Raw genomic sequence first — 20527 nt, forward strand, 5'->3', positions numbered from 1 at the left:
ACATTCTCCATACAGGTTTTATACTATACTGTGGAACATTATAGCTAGTACTTCCATGGAAAAACAGATGGAGGCCCTATCAGGTCAGGTGTGTGGAAATGCAAGCCTACTCACAGTAGGGATGCATGTATTCTACATTTTCAGTGAAATAAAAATATTCAAACAGATAAGACAACAAGCGTTTCAGTCTTTTTTGGATAAAAAGTTAAGTAGTGGGGCTTTAAACTTTTAAAAGAATGTTTGTTGAGTTTGCATCACAGTTTGTTGGCATTCAAACACTACCATTAAACTATAAGTAAGAGCAGTGATATTAAGTAAACAGCCCTAATGTTTTGCCTGGCCAGTGTAACTGCTTTCATTTGACAGATGCGACCAGGTGTGTGAAATATGGTGTTGTTTTGATAATGGACCCTTGTTGTCAGAATGCTGTCTCTGCATAAACTTGATCTATTAGGTCTAATAGCTTTGACGTATGGATGTAATTTACTGCAGTGCCTCTGGACTTAACGAGACAAAGCCATACATCACAGTGTAATAGGCAAATTTTTAAACATACCACAAACATTTGACGCTCATTTCTCCAAGTGTTTGTTGATATAAGCAAACACAAAGCAAGCTGATCTGATGTGTTGTTTGCAGTTGGAAGCTGATAACAAAATAGGAGTGTCATATGTAGAGTGTCATATTTAATAAGTGACTGTGCACCTGAAATTGCATCAACAAAATGACTGGCTTTGCATTTCTGGATTATTGACTAAAGCTTTGAAAAGCTTAAGTGGTAAGTTGTGTCATTACGTATAACATCATATCTAGCACGTACATACCAAGATAAAACAAACACTTGGCAAAACAAATTTACTTTCTTTCCCTCCCTACATATGCTGCTACTTCGTAAAGGCCCCTCTGGTGAACTAAGTAAGCAGCAGATGTCTTTATATTGCCAAAGCTCTGTGTACAGTGTGTCCCTGAGCTGGTGCTGTGAGAGTGGGCTGAACAGAAAAGTGTGTCTCACCGAGCCGGCTACCGTTCCGAGGCATGACCATGAGCGAGCCCAGACCGCCCCCGATGACACTCTGAGGCCGGTGCATGGGGGGCTTCTTAAAGGAGCCAGTGTACTGGTGCAGGAAGGAGTGTACACTATGGGCTGAGGGCGGGCGGCCATTCCTCACTATGGGCTCTGAGAAAGGACAAAAAGAAAGAGTGTATTGGTTTTAAATTATACACACACTAGTTTTATTCAAAGACTTGGTCTGGTGTAAGGACCACTATATAGGCCTCTATTAGGTGCAGAAGTATTTTCCAGCCAGGAACAGACGAATATATATTTTTGTTTAGTGTTACAGGAAGTGTCACTCTAAAACAGGAGCCAACAACTCCCAGATAAAGGTTCCGCTTTATCTTTATTGTTCTCTTCCCTTAAATTAGGAGAGAACTTATGAATGGCACATTACCATATCTAAATGTGAACCTACTACTGTAAATAAGAATATAGAAATAACTGCTAAAATACCAAATAACTAAATAATAAAATTACTAATACTATTAAGTACGCCACAAATATAATGTAAATAACTGTGCTATTAAACATATTTAGGCTGAAAAGGGTCCTGTAACTTGGTCCTGTAACTAGGTCTTGACTCCCGAGGACTGTTCCAGAAAATGTTCTAAGTCCATAAGCCTGGCTTTATTTTAGGTTCTAGTTTAGTTCTTGTACATTTACAAAATGTTATTCAACACCAAATCCTCTCACTCCAGTTGTCTTGCATCACACAACTGCCTGGCACTGAACTGAAGCAAATAATCACTGGTTACATAAGGGGTTTTTAAGTGTAATCTACTAATGCATAGATTTACATGTACTACATACATCAACTGCTAATACATGTCTGTGTCACATTTATAACCAGAGCATGCTCCTCATTTAAAATGCACATCAACAATATCAATATTCAAAGAATAACAGTTTTTATTTAATGTGTAAATTAAGACTTGTGAAACTGTTGTATTAAATTGACAAAGTACTGACCATAAAAGCCCTAAAAACATGTTTGTTGACTTACATTACATTAACAAAAGCGTTTTCTCCACCGCAAATATTTCAAAAGAGCTGGTTGTGGTAACCTTGCCACCTTATGGTCAGCTGTAGTTTAGTTACAGAAACTAGACAAAAGTGCCTGTATTAAGACTGAAAGGAGAGGCTTTGTTCTTAGAGAGAATAGGTACTAAGGGCACTGACAGATTTATAAGCTGTAAAGTATTGCCTTAAGACAGAGTTCAACAAAAAGAACAGTGAAAACAGAATCTGCTACTGCTTCTCCAGTACATTGACAATAATATATTTTTTTCAGAAAGCACATGATTGATGTGAGAAAGGGTTACTATGTAACTTTTCTGCTGGAGGTTGAGCCACCGGCTTGTCTCCATGGAGATGTTACTGCATAGTCCGGAATGTTCTACAGTACGGCATTAAAAAGTACATCTATTTTGCATTTAAACAAGTGTTTTATTGTGCCAAAAACCCGTCTACTTTGTGTTTACCCTCTCTTCAGATCTGACCTGTAACTTGGTCTGGTGGTGCCTCCTGCTTGTTGATGCAAGCGAAATAGTGCCAGAAATTTTACATAGTGCACCTTTAAAGACAATACCCTAAGATCCACCTGTTTCAATGTTTCAATTTTAATTTCATTGTCAGATGGAGGACCTTATTGAGATACATTTAGTTTGTGGCAATATTGACCATTATAAAGCTATTCACCTTGTTCCGGAAGTTGCCGTGGGCACCACCATCATCATTTGGGTTGTATTATTTTGTATGTGGCTGCCTTGACAGCAAATAAGCTCTATATGGACTACAAAGCCATTTTAAAGCCTCCCAGAGAATCAGTGCAGTGTTGATATGTTCGTCACATGATCATTGAACATTTCACACAAAATCAACTTCTTTACTTCATATTTTAGTGGCAAAACCTTTCTCAAATTCTACATTAAAATTCCCATTTAACCGGAAGAGCCACCACAAAGAAAGCAGGATTTAGTTGCATTTAAGGGCAAAAGTGGACGGGGCAGAATAAGGTTAATACATAGCAGCCCTCCCTACAATAATGCAAATCAACTTGTGCATCAGTTGCCATCAGCTCTTTCACAGAAGGGTTTGGCTTGATATGATGAAAACGTCATACAAGACTTTCCTGCTGCTTGTTACCTGAGCCTGACTCAGTTATTATTGCCTGTTTCAGACGGACACAGTAGTAATTCATTTGAGTGATTTTCTCAACAAAATGGAGCTGGATGAGAGTAATGTGGCTGCTGTCATTTTCAATACAACACAAGTCTGCACAAATCTGCAAATTATTAGAGCCCCTCCCACTCAGGTCAAAGGCTGATCAATTTTCAGTCCATTTCCTGAGATTTGTCCTTTTAACAAAATTAAGCTCAATATTTGTAGATGTTAGTCATATTCAAAGTGCTTTATTGGTGTTGCGGTGTCCCCAGGAGGTCACAAAATAGATCTGACCGTGCAAGCTATGTGGGAAATGGATAGGTAGCACTTTGTGGTCTATATAAAGTTCAATTATAATTTCAATCAGCACACTTCCACTTTTGAGAAATAGGTACATTTCATTTACTTTCATTTATGTTTATTTATACAGACAGAGCCCAATGAGAGTACCAGACTCTCATTACCATGAGCTCCCTGTTAAAATAGAGTACAATACAAGCAAAAACAAAGCAACTGTATAGGTCCATTTAAAACATTAAAAACAAGTGCAGGTGTGATTATAAATGTTCATCACCAGATCATTAAAATGCATAATTAACACCAATATCTCCAGTTTAGAATGTCCTTGAAATTAATTCCATTTTTGGCGAGCAAAATAAGTGAAAGCTTTTTTCCCCCTATTTCAGTTCTAGTGTGGCCAGTTTTTAGACATAGACAATCTTGAGATATTGTATCCTGTATCAAAGTTCAACAAATGGTGAGATACTCAGTCAACCAAGTAGTCCCTTATGAACACATTTTATACAATGTTGTTCTGTTCTGATTAGCGATGGCTAACCTACTTTTTCATAGAGTGTCCAGTGATGGGTTTTAAATTCATCACCTGTTATGAAACAAAGGGCTGAGTGAAAGAGTGTATCTAAAGATTTCAAAGTAAAGGCTGAAGTGTGGATGTATATTATATCTCCACAATCCAGTACAGAAATAAAGGTTGCTTGAACTATTTCTTTTCTGTAATTCGATAAGATGTAAGATTAGCTTCTATAATAAAATTATCATTTTATTAAAAGGATAGATTTTTATCAAGCCAAAACCCAAGATATTTATAGGTGGTGACTAAATCAATGTACCATTTAGTGTATAAAGATTTTAGTGTATAAAGATTTGTAGCTTGCACATCACTTAAATGTTTCTTTTACCTTAAATACTTAGTTTTATTTACATTCCATGATAATTTTAGATTTTTTGAGTTTTTTGTGTGATTTCATTAAAATGTGTTGTAGTTTTAAAATTGCCGACAAACATGGCATGTGACAATGCCATAATCCTGTCATTATTAACATAGAGTAGACCTTTGACAGTATAATTTTAAACATAATTTACCTGAGTCATACACAAAAATCTGTCTTTTCTTAAAGTGGCCATATTACATAAAATCAACTTTTATGAGCATTAAACTATGTTATAAAGGTGTCCCCTAAAAAATATTTAACATGTACTGCATCTGTCTAGACATTAACTGAATCCATTTCCCTCTGCACCTTTCCTAAATTGAATCTCACAAACAAACACAAGTCAGACCATGTGCATACGTAACAGAGGTCCTGATACCCCCTCAGTCTCTGACTTATCACAGTTACGTAATCGGGTCAAGTCCACAACGTTTTTCTCAATAACACACAGTTCAGAACACATCATCTGGCTACTCCATGCCCCCACCATCACCCTCTCACTCCCTCCTCTCTCTCTCACACACTGGCTGTGTCCCGGAGCAGGCAGAGAACACTCTGGCCAAACCTAGTGTTAATCACGATACAAAAAGCTCTTTACAAATCCGTGTTGAGTCTCAGGAGGAGGTGGGCACAGGGGGGCGGGACGCAGAATAATTTGAGTGATTGAAGAAGTTCGGGACAAAAGACAAGAGGGGAAAACTGAGGACAAGACTGAAAAGAAGAGTGTTTGGGGGAGAGGATGGTGCTAGGACTAGGCTAAACAAAAACATCAGTGGTTTACATTGTTTCAAAAATAAGTTTTCACCATCATTAAATTCAACCAATTAGGGGTCAAAAGATGGACCTGTATGCCTAAAACATATACAGTATGAAACAACTAAACCTTCTGCAAAGTCATCCTGGCTAACTTTAGGGCATCTTAGGGGTCTCTGGGCATTGTGGTCACTCATGGCTGCTGACAGGTTGCCTCAGTGGCACTGAAGGATGGGACACAGGGCAATTTTAAAATAAAATACCTTAATGGGCAGCAGATGACTTCTTGTGGTGATCTCAAATAGAAATATTCATCATTCAAAATGTTGTTACTCTATTGAAAGAGAGGGTGTTATTTTTGTTAAATTATCAGCACTGCAAAAATGATTTGTATGCTATGGGGAATACAGTCCCTATTCCCTATGCTCGCTCATTATTTCCTGACTCACCACAGCAAAAAGCAATCAAGGACAAAATCAAAATCTTGAATGAAAAACAAACATTACTCAATAGGTTCTGTTAAATTGAGAGGAAACACAGTAAAAAGTGATTTCACAAAGTCATGATCCAAGTCACAGGCAATGTCATGGAAGAATGCTTTCAGACACGAGCTCCATGGAAACAGAGCACTGCCACTACTCCCTCTCTCCCCCTCCTACTCCCACTCACCCCCCTCCCTCTGAGTAGATTTGGTGAATATCTAGTCAGATAAGCTGCTACACCGGTTTGTGCTTATTTTAACGTTGCAAAGACCTCAACCTTCAGTAAAACTCAACAACAAAAAAGGCAAGCAGTGATATCTGGGAGCTTGGTACACAACGTTAAGCAGATATGAGAGAGGAGGTGTGAAATATTATCATAATCATCATGTAGTGATTCAGCACATAACTTTATTATGACCAATTTGGTTTTATCTGAAAGAGTGAATGTTCTTCATGGAACAAAACAACAACCATTAAACCTATGACTGAATAATTACTGAGACTACTTGTTCAGAATGGCCTTAACACTTCATTACTGTGGTACTTTCTTGAAGATGATACCTGAATTGCATTTAGATTTCCTTTTGTATTTGTTGTACAGCATTTTTAACTAACTGTTGTTGCTGGATTGCAGTAGAAATAACACCATAACAAGACTTAACAAGACTAATAATAAAATAAAAAATAAACTCAAATCTGCTCTGATCACACAGACATTTAAATCACACAAAAAAGTAAGCAAATGTGCATGAGATAGGTCTATTTTGCTCCTAAAGTTGATGTTGCAATGATAATTAGACTGCATTCCTAGCATTCCCCTTATAATGATAGTCCATCCTCCACAGTGCTATTTATCTACATCTATACTTCCCTTTGGGCCAACTCTTTCTGTCATTTTGCCTCAATGTTGTTTAGATTTATCACTATTACACGTAATGCTTTTGTTGTCTCTGTATTCTAGTAGTTATAATAAGTACTGCATCTAAGCCACCGCGGGGCATTTATAATCTAAATATCATACAGCTTTATAATACGGAGCAGCCTCTTGTCAAATTGATTTGTCATTTCTAAATCACGCAAATGTAGAGGTGGATGATACTAACTAAAAAAGTAATATTGTTGTTTTTATCATTTGTTAAAAATATATGTTTGAGAGAGTCTTTTTTTTGGTGAATTGGGAAGAAAAAAAAACAAAACACAAAAAAACCCTTGACATTGCAGAAACTCCTCCTTCCTTTCTTATGAATTGGTTTTGGTTTCTAAATCTAATGATATTTTGAAACTCTAACTTTGCACATCTTACACAACAACAATTCCATTATGATTCAACCTGTATAAAAAATATAGCTAACTGCTAAAGTATTTCCAATGACTACCACCTACATAATACTGAACTTACCATTGTCCTTGAGCCCATTCTCTTCTATGGTCATTTGCTCCGCCAGTTCAGACAGGGACTCGTCGATGGTGTGACTCCCTCGTAGCCTCTGAGAGATGTGTCGTTTGAATCGTTTCATTTTCTCCAACGAGCTCTCGGGAAGGGGAGGCCTAAGGAGCCACACAGAAAAGATCACATTCATTTACAGTTGCAAAGCCGTGTAAAGCCAAAGTCAATGAGGTGCATAATAGAATACGTTAAATAAGACAATGCTGTTTACAATGACGCAACAATGTGTGCGCAGTGCTGTAGAGGCCTTGGCATGGGCATTTGACTTTTTTTTCCTTCACTTTCTTTTTAATTGTTTTTATTATTTGACCAGCAATGTCTTGGTCAGTTTAAATAAATATTGAGTCCAATATTTATAAGGAAAAACAAAATATATATAGATGAAGGCCCAATTCTGGGCCCCTAAAACCCTGGGGCCTGGGACAACAGACCTGTTTGCCCCCCCCTCTACTGCTCTGATTATGACAATAAAAACTGGAATGTTTTGGTTAGTCATGAGGTACGGTTGGAATTTGAAGAAGCAAGATAAGGTTGATTTTGTCTATTAGCTCAATATGTGATAACCTATGTAGTAATGCATTATCAATCTGCACTCTACTACCAGTACATTACAACTTTATCCAACTATGAAGGTTCACAAGGGATACCTTTTGTCCAGAACACTGACGTGGACATTTTTTGTTGCTATGCTGCTAATTGTGAGTCAGCTCATTGACACAGACTTTTCTTTACATTCCTCCCTCTGTGAAAACATGGCGAGCCTGTGAGAGATTCTAACAGAGCAGTTTGGGATCCACGGTTCAGGATGAGGTACTGTGAAAGCCCAGACTAAAGGAGAGGGATTTACTGCTGAATGGGACAGGAGTACGAGCCCGGGCCACATCAGAGCCACGTCACACATTCCTACAGCAAAAGTCAACAAGACAAATCAGTTATGATGAGACATTTTGGGAGGCATCTCAGACATTACCAAAGCCAGCAACTGCACCCAATGACCTTAAAAGTGGAGGTGGTGATTGGAACAAGTTCTACAACAGATTTGGACATGTATGGATCTAGTAAAATGATGAGTAAAACCCTTGAGAAACAAAGCACCTCAGGGCCTGCTGCCTGTGGAGCAGAACCTACCCATTGGCTTTTGTGTTACACATACAAGATATTTAATAATAACAATACAACATCCGGCTGACTAAGAAGGAGTCATCAAATATTAAACCAGAATTATTAGAATAGGTGACTAGAAACTTCTAACCAGACCAGACCAGACATGACCTCAAATGACGAAGCTGGTCTAAATTCAAGCTCGTCAGGACAATATACTTTTTCTTTTTTTTTTTCTTTAAATCAAGACGTACCAGGTGCCATCCAGAGGCTAGATCAATTTAAAAGGTACTACTATGAGGAACCAGAATTAATAGTACTGCCCATAGAAGAGGAGTTTTACCCTGAAACTTGCCCTGGACTTGTTTAGTTTCATTTCATTCTATTCTATTATTATCTATCAGCCTCTTCCTCAATGATGATCAGGTACAGCAGAGAGGGAGCAAACCATAGATTTTTTGTTTACCCAGACAAACGAAACAAAAATATCTATATAAATTAATCTTTTTAATTATATTTTTTATAAGTATACTTTTAATCTATGCTATATGCTGACATAATACAACAGTCAAAAGCATATAGGACTGTGAACCCAAATATGATGCATTAGCTGTAAACAGGGAAGGAATAAGCTCTCAGAAATAAATGATATTATTGTGCTAAACATCCTCTAGATTGTCACGCCAATAACCTTTGAAGTGCAATAGTAAGTAAGTAATAAATATAGATGATAAACAATGATACTGAAACAGATTTAGCAAATTTATCAGAATGAAACACTTAAGTACTGTAGTATCTGTAATGAGTCATAGAAGTTATTAATACAACTTTCTTTATCATATAGCCAAAAAAAAAAAAAAAAAAAATTACCAGTAGTGAAAAGAAATGGCATACACAATAAATACTGAACTTCAAAATATATTGTCCCATCTATTAAGTATTAAACAATAAGTCTTTTAAATTTTCAAATGCTTCAAAAGATTCTGTTGTAAAATAGAACAGATTTTTTAATCTTTTACTATTTAAGGATAGAAATGTCATCAACAAAAACAGGTGTTCCTATTATAAGAAAATTCAGTGAGAGTTGTATTGTATTGAAGCAACAAGTGTTATCTTGTCTTCCTTCAGTCCATGGCTCCATAGATAATAGATGTGTCATCATTTTCACAGCTGTCACAACCTGCATTTGAGCTCTTTGGTCCAGTAAAAATCTATATTTCCAAGAATGCCTGAGACAGCGGCTTAAGATGTCTATTACACCGTTATACATTTTCTAGATAGACAGAAACTTATAGTACAGCTTTATTTTTGTGGACATCAGGAGTTAAGTGACATCTCAGCAGTGACCTGGGTCTGACCTACAGTCCTGGGTCTATCAGCTTTCCGACAGTGTGTTGGAAACGTCTCAGAGCAGTTGTAAAAAGGCGTAGGGGTGGTCTGCTGTGGTCTTCTGTGCTGTTGGTTGTACCCTGGTATCAAATGTAGACTTTTGGACAGGACTCTGACTCCTGTCTCTCTTTTGTAGAGAGCTAGTCTGAGGTCTGGACTCACTGGATCCACTATGAGCCAAACAGTATCGGAGGGGTGAAGGGGTCCAATGGCTGTAATTGTTTGGGATTTGTTGTCATGGTGACCCTGGTGCTTTTTCCATGTTATCAATGCAGAGCACGGTGGGAGGCTGCATATCCCACTGTTGAGGGACCCAACCACCAACCCATCTCTGCCCTCCGTTGAACTTGGCTTTCACGTTTGCTCCTGACATACGGGTGCCGTCATGAAAATGTATCAAATAGCATCTCCGGATTAAAAGATTCATGAAGGTAGCCCTACTTTCCATGGACCAAAAAATAAGGGCTTTCACCAAGTCGGTGGTTTTTTGTCTTATACTCTTCTCTCATTGGAAAGTAATGACCTCTTTCTTCAACAAAAGCCAAGTCAATAACAAATTAGAGCTAGCATGGATGTACAAATGCAGCCGCGAGGTGATTGCACGGAAAAGGGTATAGGTGATCCCCAGAGTATAGCATAAAACATATCGATCTCCATAGAGACAAGCAGTCACCAGGCCAGGCTACAAGTCATCAAGTCAGGAGAGGAAACCCCGCTCACAGTATAATGCATGTTTATCATGGATTTTTTGAGCAATAAACCTGGGTAGTTGAATTCAGGTAGAAAAAAGATTCATGTTTAATGTCATACTGTGGAACATCCCAGGTGAAACTATTCTTCTTCTTATTTACATTTTACCAACATTAAAAAAGTCTCTGTCTAATTATATACTTGCAATATGAATGTGGTAAGTAACTGGGATTTTCTTTTTTAAAAACGCTTTGGATGGATCTTGTCTTAGCTTTGCCCACCCCGAGCAAATAGAGGCAGCTGAGTGCGGTGACAATGAAACTGTTCAACATACTGCCTACAGCACCACTGAAACACAGGGGCCAATCGGAACAATTCTCTTAATACATCTTTAGTATGTGAGGGCTGGCCCACATCTTTGAGAGGAAACAGCCACCCATCACGCGCCAGGGCGATCTGTTGTCAAAGCCACTCATCAAAACTGAAAGGCATAAACTATTATTATATCTGCAGGGCCAAGCACAAAGCTAAATATGTTATTTAACAAATTGCTATGATGTTTGTAGGTAGGGCTGAAAAAAAACTGATTGCATTTTCATTCTGATAAGCATTATGACTGCGCTTACATTTGCAATTTATGTTTTGATAATAGGATTCTGTTAATTTTAAAAAACATTGTGAAAAATTAACAAACTAACAAGAATCACATTTCAGAACATATTTGTACAAATCTAAACTACAGGGTTATGTTTTATGCAGAATAAGACATATAGTGATATAGTAATTATTTTGTCAGGCCTATTCAAAATTGTCCTATTTCCTATCCTATTATTTGAAGAACTGCTAAAAAGTGTAAAATAAAAAGTTTTCAATTTGCCAGACACCAAATGTATGTCAATAGGTGAGGGCAATCTGATGCAACAAAGCAGAAAGACTATATCTGACATATTCAATTGGACTGCTGCAATACATGGCAACAAATAATGCACTTTTCCTCAAAGTGAAGCTCTTCAAGGTGTACTCATGTGTATATGACACATCTTTGAGTACCGCTGGGGTCTGAGAAATATAAAATCCAAAACAAAAGTAAATAGATGAAGCACAAGAGACCACAAGACAGTGAACTTAACTATACTGGTATGAGTGCAAAGCCTGGACCAATCAAATGTGTAAAAATATATTTTCAAGTATGTGGAAATCACTCAGCAGAGGAGGAGGCATTTGATTCACCATGACAACCCTCAAGAATACCCTGAAAATGGATGAAATATCACATTGCTCTTTAGCGTCTATTATATGTGAACTGTGTTGGGCCTGTGCTGTCATTTAAATGTTACATACGCCAGCTTTAATGTCTTTGATGCCTTCGGGAGCTCAGAGAGGAGACACATGTCCGCTCTGATCCACAGAAGAGGAGGATGGAGAGCGTTACTTTTGGCATGATTCTAGGGTGAGCTCAGCGTCACTTCACTTTCTCTAAAGAGCAGCCTTTTCTCATCCTGCCCGGGACAATGAGGACATGAGCGGAGTAGCTGGATCCACAATGGACGTTTTATAAAGGACGTATTGTGTTAAAAAAAATGGGAACGACTGTTTTTTTTTTTTTTGTTTTTTTTCCCTCAAGACATAGAGAGGGGAAGGAGGAAGAGAGAAAAAGAGTGAGGGAAAGAGGATGTAAATGGGAGAGAGGAAAAGACAGAGAGAGGGAGAGGGGGGGGGGGGAGAGGGCAGAAGAGAAGAGTAAGTGGGGAGATATAAAGACAGTGGAAGACAGAGATGAGGAGAGATGAAGAGGGAGAAAGCGAGATGGGGGAAGAAAAGGAGAGAGAGAGAAAGAAAGGAAGAGAAAGAAAGGGGGAGAGAGGGAGAGACTGAGGGAGAGAGAGAAAGAAAGAAAGAAATGAGGAAAACAATGGAGGGGGATAAAAGGGAGAGACAGAAACAGAAAGACAAAGGAAAGAGATGGAAGAGAAGAGTGGAGGGGGAGAGAGAGAGAGATGATAGAGAGAGAGATGGAGTAAAAGAGCAAAAAAGGAGAAAGAGAGGAGGAAGAGAGGATAAGAGGAAAGTAGAGTGGAGGGTACAAGCGAGAGAGGTAGAAAAAGAGAAACAGGGAGAGAGAGAATGAGATAGATGAGAGGTGAAGAGACAGTGGGAGAGAGAGGGTAGGCTGCAGTGCACACTCCTCCATGCACACTGCAGCAGGTGAACGCCACAACAAAGCCACTTACACAAAAGCAGGTGCTATGAATTGCGTTTTTGGCCTCTTCTTATTTTTGCTTCCACAATTATTTGATCACAAGACAGTCATCCTTTTGGCACATGTTGTGGCAGCAGTCGGTCATTAGATCATAGTCTACTGACCCGATGCTGTTGTTTAGTACCAAATGTGACTGAAGTGAAATTTGAGTGTTCAGAAAAACTCATTTAAATGCATTTTCAAACATTCACAACTCCACAAAAATGCAGATCGACATGATGAAACAAAAGACAAAGGAAAAAAAGTGCTGAACTACGCTGGAGTCCATTGTAAAAGTGTCTAATACAAGGACAGAATGGAGAGGGGACACTTGGTGGGGAGGCCCGGTCAGTGACGCGGAACAGTAGATTTATCACAGCGAGACTCAGCTGATTAACACTGCTGCCATGGAAACAGGGGCTTGAGTGACAGCAGCACAGAGCACATGTGAGAGACGCTGCAGATGTAATGTACACTCTGTTGTATAACGCAACGTTTTAATCTCTGCCAACCAGGTTATGTTTGTTTTCCCTTACAACTGGTCAGTTAGATGAAGTATTATATATAGTATTTGTAATTGCATGAACTAATGCGGTTTTGATGTGCAGCATTATATAGATGTGGGGCTAGGGAAATTCTAGGCAATTTTCATAACAGGAAATCAAGACCCACTACAGTCATAAAGGCCAGGCATCACCAGATTTACTTTACATTCCTTCCTACTGTTACAAAGATGAGAAAACCAATGCTGTAGTAGTAGTCTGTGTAAGACTGAACAGGATGTACAGATTATTGTGCAGCACAATATATTGCAATCGCTTCAAAATTTCTCAGTTGTGCCATTACCACGTCACAAAGGGTACAATTATTCAGGCTATATAATGTCAAATACATGAAAGCTTCTAGAAAAATAATAGTAAAATAAACTTTAAATCCAAATCCTTACTTTGTTTTGGTCTGATAACACGGTTTTGAATGGGGCCCAGATAAGCTTTTTGCATCCAGCTGTGTTCAAGCCAAGATACAGGGATCAGCTGAGAGATAGGATCACAACAACCGTCACTGCAAAGACTCCAAATTTACAGTTTTATTGAGGACCTTAAAGGAGAGATAAGTGGGAGAGATATGACGCCATCCACAACCATTACAGAGATAATCACACTGGTCTGATCTTGCAGAGTCACCTGGTGGTCTGTTATGAAGCCATGGTTAACATCAGAAAGATACAATTAGCTCCAAGGATACGCACCGTCACAGCAGAACTAAATCAAACAGAACGCTAACAAAAGGCAGATGGTGCGGTTATCACTTTATCTATTCCCACTTAACACTGCACAGCCTTCAGTAGACTTTAAAAAGAATTAGACCTACAGACAGATGCATGCAGTTATCATGCTAAAGACTATATTGGTTGAAGAGATAATATGGTATCAAATCAATTGGACTATTGGTTGTGAATAGCCAACGTATTTTCAACAGTTAGGAGTCAGCAACTCACTTATCAGTTTCATGCCGCAAATCTAATATACCACTATCTGGACACTCAAATTCACTTTATGTTGCATATTTCTCTCCGCACTGCAGTGTCTTGCCCAGGGACACAACTCCAGTGTTCTCTGGGCCAGGGGATTTTTTTTACAGCTAAATATTTAATAGATTTTGCGGCCCGTAAATGAAATATTTGGGGTGTAGTACCACTTAAGTAATACGAATAAAGTCCCAGAACAGGTATTGTGGTGACATAAAATTAAAAAGTCTTTTAATTTATTACGAATGTATGTTTACACTTTTTGCAACCATGAACCAATGTTTGTCTTTGCACCTGTCTCTTTAACCGGGGGTTGCTGACAACTAACTACTGTGGGAAACAAGTTGATTACCAAGAACCTTAACACCCTCCTATGGATTGACACACTGCAGCTGAGTGGCTAGCGCTCTTGCCTTAGAGGGTTCCGGGTTTGATTAGTTTGCATGTTTCCTCCTCTGTCTGGGTTGTGCTCAAGATCTGCAAATGGGTCCCCGGGCACTGCACTGTGAACTAAAACTGAAATATTGAGCTCTTACTGAAAGACAAGAAGATTAATTGGTATATTTTAGCAACTTGAAGTGATCTATCATGGCACTTTGACCTGTACTTAAACTTCAACTCGACCATGGACACTAACATTCTGTGTGCATCTCCAAATAAAACACAGACAGCATGTGTTTCTGATATTGCCAAGAGCGCCGGGACATGGGCGATTTTTGTCCCTCACCTGTTTGGGACATGAGTGCTGCAAATGACTGGGCTGATATGCTTCATTACTGTATAACTCAATCAAACCAGCTGGATTATGGGTAGGGCAGTACAGGGCAGGGCAGGGTTAGGGCTCTACCAGATCTGATAGCACAGAGAATGAGAGAGGAGAGTTAGCCAAACATGCTAGGGGCCGCCGCATTTGTCCCATAGGGCAAATGCACTGAAGGAGAAGGAGGAAGAGTTTGTATTGGGCTATGTATAGACAGGAGCGCGGACCGTCACATAGCAGCTGCTCCCTGGAGAGCGGTGACACATTAACCTTCAGACAGCTGCCTTGGCCTCGCACTAAAACACAAGTACACACATAAAGTCTACTCACATTTACACTAACTTTACTACAGAAGATACTGGATGTAACCATATCAGAATGTAACACTCTGATGTTCTCGCTGTTCTCCACATCAAATGATAACAGCCGTTTCTTTATGGTGAAACTGAACTTTTTTAGCATGCAACAAAACAATACATTTAGAAAAAGGAGCAAAAGAGAGACTTTGGGGGTCATTTTATCATTTTAATTTGTCAAAACAAACGGGCGACAAAATCTTTCAGTGACAGTGTGTGGTCAAGTTATACAAATGTTTGGAGAGAAAGCCACAAAAACAACAGAGACACGAAGAATGAGCCTTCTGTTGTGAATGTACAAACATTATAGGCTAGTGGCTCTCAAACTGCATGCAGGTACGCAGGTAAAGTCTTTAGGTATTTTTCTCAGGTTTTACCAGTTTAACGTAATAGCCTTTGCATGGTTTTAGTCCTGCTGCCTGTGTTAGTATTTAGTGGTTTAAACCTTTTGTTAAATTCAATTACATTTATCAGAATAAAGTATAACAATAGTTTATATTGAGGATTAAGCCAAACTAAGCCTTGTGTTCCAGTTACAAAAATAGCAGTAATTCAGTACAAGAAAGAAGAGGGCATCTTCTAATTATGCTTGAATTGCCTGCCCTGACAGTGCCCCCCACAGTGGGACAGTGGACAGTCACACACTGGCCTCTCATCTGATCTGCTCGAGGCCTGCAGGGATCAGCGCCGCGTGGCTACAGCTGCTCCACTACAGCTCAGGTTTCCTCTACCATCATCCCGAAGGCCCTCACCAAGGGAACCAGTCCACGTCAAAGTAACACACACAGGCATAGTGCCCCCCGCAGCCCCCTGGACTCCTGCTACAACCGGGATTAAAGGATGAGGACTATTTTAGGACACTGTACATTACAAAACATATATCTTGTTTATTGATAGGATACATATTTAAATAGCTAGTGAATGAATAATGTCCCCCTCTTGACATTGCTGTAATATGATGATGGGTGATGATATTTGATTCAATTATCCGTGTTGTAGTAGGCCTAATATCAGTTATCTAAATTTGATCTTTGACTGCTTGTGTTTTAATTAAACTATTTTTAGTTATTAATTGTTTAAAAAAAATATAAAATATATATTGTTTTGAACAATAGATTTACAATCTGTAAGGTTACAGACCATAGTTGCAGGCAAAAATATGTAGCTATTTTCTGATCAACAACAGTACAGCAGTGTCCAGTGGTTACTTGAGTCATTTGCAATGTGTAATTTTTGGTCAATAACATTTTCTGACTAAATAAATACGTTTTCATGCTACCAAAGTATAATAATAGGCTACTAACAAGCTATAAGCCTATAACCGGAAAAATAACATGTGTGGATGTGGGGAACGAACTTCAAACATCTTATTCAGCAATGACAATAACAACATTGGTTTCACACCAATATGAACTTCCCCTTAAGTTTACGGAAAAAAAAAAAAAAAAAAGTTAAAGCTCCCATTTCACATTTACTGGTAAAAATCAAGGCGTCCCTTTCTTTCCAAAGCATAGTCTCCTGAGGTGCATCCTGATCACTTAACACCAGGAAGAATGTCCAGGAACCCACTGAACGCAACACAGTCACAAACTTTGCCTCTAAAAGCTGAAAGGGCTTAAATCTGCAAATTCCATCTGAAAGTTTAGTGGCATTTTTACGTGATAAATACTTTGTTAAACAGCAGAAAGACAGGATACGTTTAAAATATGGGTCAGGACAGGTTAGCAGAGGAGTCGTGGTGGATGTTATGGTTGCAAGAAGTATGCTGTTGTGATGATGTTACACGCAAACCCCACAAACCATATTTTACGACTACTACATGTAAGTTTATACAGCGGTGAAACGCATTAAAGCAAGGAAAAGTAAGCCAAGTAGAGCTCCAAAAATGACAGCAACAAGTCAGTTTGTCATGCCAATACTTCTGCACTTGTTGGACGGTCTTGAATGGTTTAATTATAGATAGCCTTGGAATTTGAATGACGTGAGTACGTAGTAGAGACGTGATAATCAACTACTTCAGTCCTGTCGTAGCCAACCGTTAAAGAAAAACGGTTAAACTTACTTTGACCCGTGGGTAACTAAACTAACAGTAACGGTTTGTGTTTGAGTAAATGCAGTAAATGGGACAAAGTGAATAGCTCAATACAATCGCAGCTTGTGAAGTAAACATTGCCGCATTGTTAACCCGTGTTTTGTGCCTAGGATGGACGTGTTTCTTTGGTTTAAAACTGACAAAAAGCGGGCTTAAATTAGACGACTTGACTGAAACTTACCAGAAACGGTGGGTCCGACCAGATTCCCCGACCTCGGAGCTTGTTCTCAGGCCGGACGCCGTGTTTTCCTCCGGGTGTGAAAGATACGGCTGCTGCCTCTGTTCTCTCAGCTTCGCGGTGGAGGTGGCTACTTTCCGCCGACAGTAGCGCTTATATCCCGGGGGCTGTGGTGTCCGAAAACATGGCTCTTCGTGTCGTTTGTCGTTAAAGTTTCAATCTCCGGGAGGCAGATAAAGCTGAGGAGTCGTTTTTTCGAGCAGAGACCATGGTAGAGTGAGAGACGGAGCGGATTACAGGCTGATCTGAGCGTCCTCCGCCTGCTGCTGCCACCGCCACACACCGCTGTGTCTTCAAATACTCCACCGGGGAAACAGCGCCAACTCCAGGCCGCACGACAGAACTACAGGGAAGTGTGGAAGGTGGCATTGGAGCGCCATCGCGTGGAGAAATGGTGGCTGCGTCAGTCTGCCGGTCCAAGCCAATACCGTATCCGGGTGGGTTATAAGGAAGGTTATTGTTGATTGCGCAGTTTACTAGTTGCCTTTGTATTTGCAAAACGTTCAGTTCTACAACACTTTGACTGAAAATTACTGTTCAATTCACATTTGGACTGATATGATTACTATTATTTTTCACATATGTGGCTCTTGGATTTTTAATGATGACTTTAAATAATTCTTTTTTTTTTTTCAATAAAAATTCTCCCTCTAGTGCAAACTCAAGGCCCGCGAGCCAAATGTGGGCCTCCACATAATTTTATGTGGCCCTCGAAAGGGTAAATTAAAAGGTATGATGGTCTTAAAATGTCCTTTTATCAGGAGATACACAGTTACACAGCCACATTTTTACATCTAGGCAAATACATATGTAATATTTGTAACTAGAGTAAGTAATAAATACAGAAACAGTTAATTAACAAGTTAAAAAAGTAGTTAGATTTATTTTACATCTGGTGCTTTGAGGGCAGCCATTTTGCTGATGCGGCCCTTGGTGAAAATGTGTTTGACACCCCTGCTCTAGTGGTTTCCTTAATCTGCAGTTATCTTGTGCATCAGATGGTGCTGCTGTCGGAGTGTCATTAGAATGGGCTACATTTAAAAGCTTGTTTCAGTTAAAAATAGACAGAAACATGCTACCTTGCCATCAGAATATTATGCTAATGGGCACTGACTATGTGTCTGTCTGGAACGTTTCTGGAGTGAGACTGTTAGTTCTGCTCTCTCAAACCTAATTAACAACTTATTTCCTGATGGAAGTGATAGGCCTAGTGATTTTCTGCCTTTTATAGTTAACAGCCCTGGCGGAGTCCAACATGCACTGGGAACAGGTCTGACTTACTGCCGGCAATGCGAACACAGCTCCTGCTCCGGTCATACAGGGACCGGACAGCCCTTAGCAAAGAGCCCCGGACCCCATACTCCCAGAGCACCCCCCAAAGGACACCACGAGGGACACGGTCGAATGCCTTCTCCAGATCCACAAAACACATGTTGTCACCGGTTCTGTTCATTATATTTATGGACAGAATTTCTAGGCGCAGTCAGGGGCCGGAGGGGGCCTGGTTTGGGAACCACAGGATTTCATCTCTGCTGTTTGCAGATGATGTTGTCCTGATGGCTTCTTCGAGCCAGGACCTGCAGCAGGCACTGGGGCGGTTTGCAGCCGAGTGTGAAGCGGCTGGGATGAGAATCAGCTCCTCCAAATCCGAGGCCATGGTTCTCGACCGGAAAAAGGTGGTTTGCTCTCTCCGGGTGGGTGGTGAGTCTCTGCCCCAAGTGGAGGAGTTCAAGTATCTCGGGGTCTTGTTCACGAGTGAGGGAAGGATGGAGCGTGAGATTGACAGGCGGATCGGTGCAGCGTCTGCAGTGATGCGGTCGCTGTATCGGTCCGTTGTGGTAAAGAAGGAGCTGAGCCGGAAGGCGAAGCTCTCGATTTACCGGTCAATCTACGTTCCTACCCTCACCTATGGTCATGAGCTTTGGGTAATGACCGAAAGGACAAGATCGCGGATACAAGCGGCTGAAATGGGCTTCCTCCGCAGAGTGGCCGGGCGCACCCTTAGGGATAGGGTGAGGAGCTCGGTCACACGGGAGGAGCTCGGAGTAGAGCCGCTGCTCCTACACGTTGAGAGGAACCAGCTGAGGTGGCTCGGGCATCTGCTCAGGATGCCTCCTGGACGCCTCCCTAGGGAGGTGTTCTGGGCATGTCCCACCGGGAGGAGGCCCCGGGGAAGACCCAGGACACGCTGGAGGGACTATGTCTCTCGGCTGGCCTGGGAACGCCTTGGGGTCCCACCGGAGGAGCTGGAGGACGTGTCCGGGGTGAGGGAAGTCTGGGAGTCCCTGCTTAGACTGCTGCCCCCGCGACCCGGCCCCGGATAAGCGGAAGAAAATGGATGGATGGATGGATATAGTTAACAGATTACACATGTAGGCATATTTTATTCTCATTCTTAAAATTCCGTTTTCTGGGCTCCAGAATAGACACTTCCTTTAACAACAACAATCCATCTCAATGGTACTCCACAATCTAAACTTTGTCTCTTTTCTGGACCCAAGCCAGGATTCAGAAGCAAAAAAAAAAAAAAAAAAAAAAAATTCAAGCAAACATAGCAGCATACTTTCCATGTGGTGCAAAGTGGAGAAAGAACACTTATCCTGAGGTCTAACCCAAAAACACCCACTGGAAGAAAATTGGCAGAGAAATTGGCATAGAGAATATTACTTGGTTGTTTATGCGTCCAGATCAGGACAGGTGTAAAGCACATGTTTTAGGTTATTATGAGCACATATGAAACAAAATGTGTGATGTTTCTGTAACAAATCAGTGGATAGAATCAACAGCCTGATATTTTAGACAGTTATTGTTGTGTTCTTTATTTTTCTGTTCATATAGGCACCATTTCTGAGAACTTTTGACCATGCAATAGATATGATATTTTGTTCTGAATTGTTAATTGCTTTGGCAACTGTGCTAATTTGTTCTCAGTCTGAAACTCATTGGCAGTAATATCACTTGCTGCAATAACAAAAAGCTGTAGTTATAGTATATATAGTA

The 20527-nt window shown here is 40.1% G+C and overlaps 1 protein-coding gene across 1 annotated transcript in view; it reads right to left on the bottom strand.

Moving 5' to 3' along the window:
* LOC117372798 (cyclin-dependent kinase 17-like) overlaps positions 1-17798 on the bottom strand; it is a 30883-nt gene extending 13085 nt beyond the window's left edge. Inside the window, exons 1-3 of the mRNA XM_033968664.2 lie at positions 17471-17798; positions 7087-7235; positions 1013-1177 (exon numbers count right to left, since the gene is read on the bottom strand). Coding sequence (XP_033824555.1) covers positions 1013-1177; positions 7087-7204 — 283 coding nt within the window. The 5' untranslated portion in view covers positions 7205-7235; positions 17471-17798. The remainder of the gene's footprint in view (positions 1-1012; positions 1178-7086; positions 7236-17470) is intronic.
* Between the last annotated feature and the right edge of the window lie 2729 nt (positions 17799-20527).

The sequence above is a fragment of the Periophthalmus magnuspinnatus genome, chromosome 6 (genome assembly GCF_009829125.3).
Source record: "Periophthalmus magnuspinnatus isolate fPerMag1 chromosome 6, fPerMag1.2.pri, whole genome shotgun sequence".
Classification (NCBI taxonomy): domain Eukaryota; kingdom Metazoa; phylum Chordata; class Actinopteri; order Gobiiformes; family Gobiidae; genus Periophthalmus; species Periophthalmus magnuspinnatus.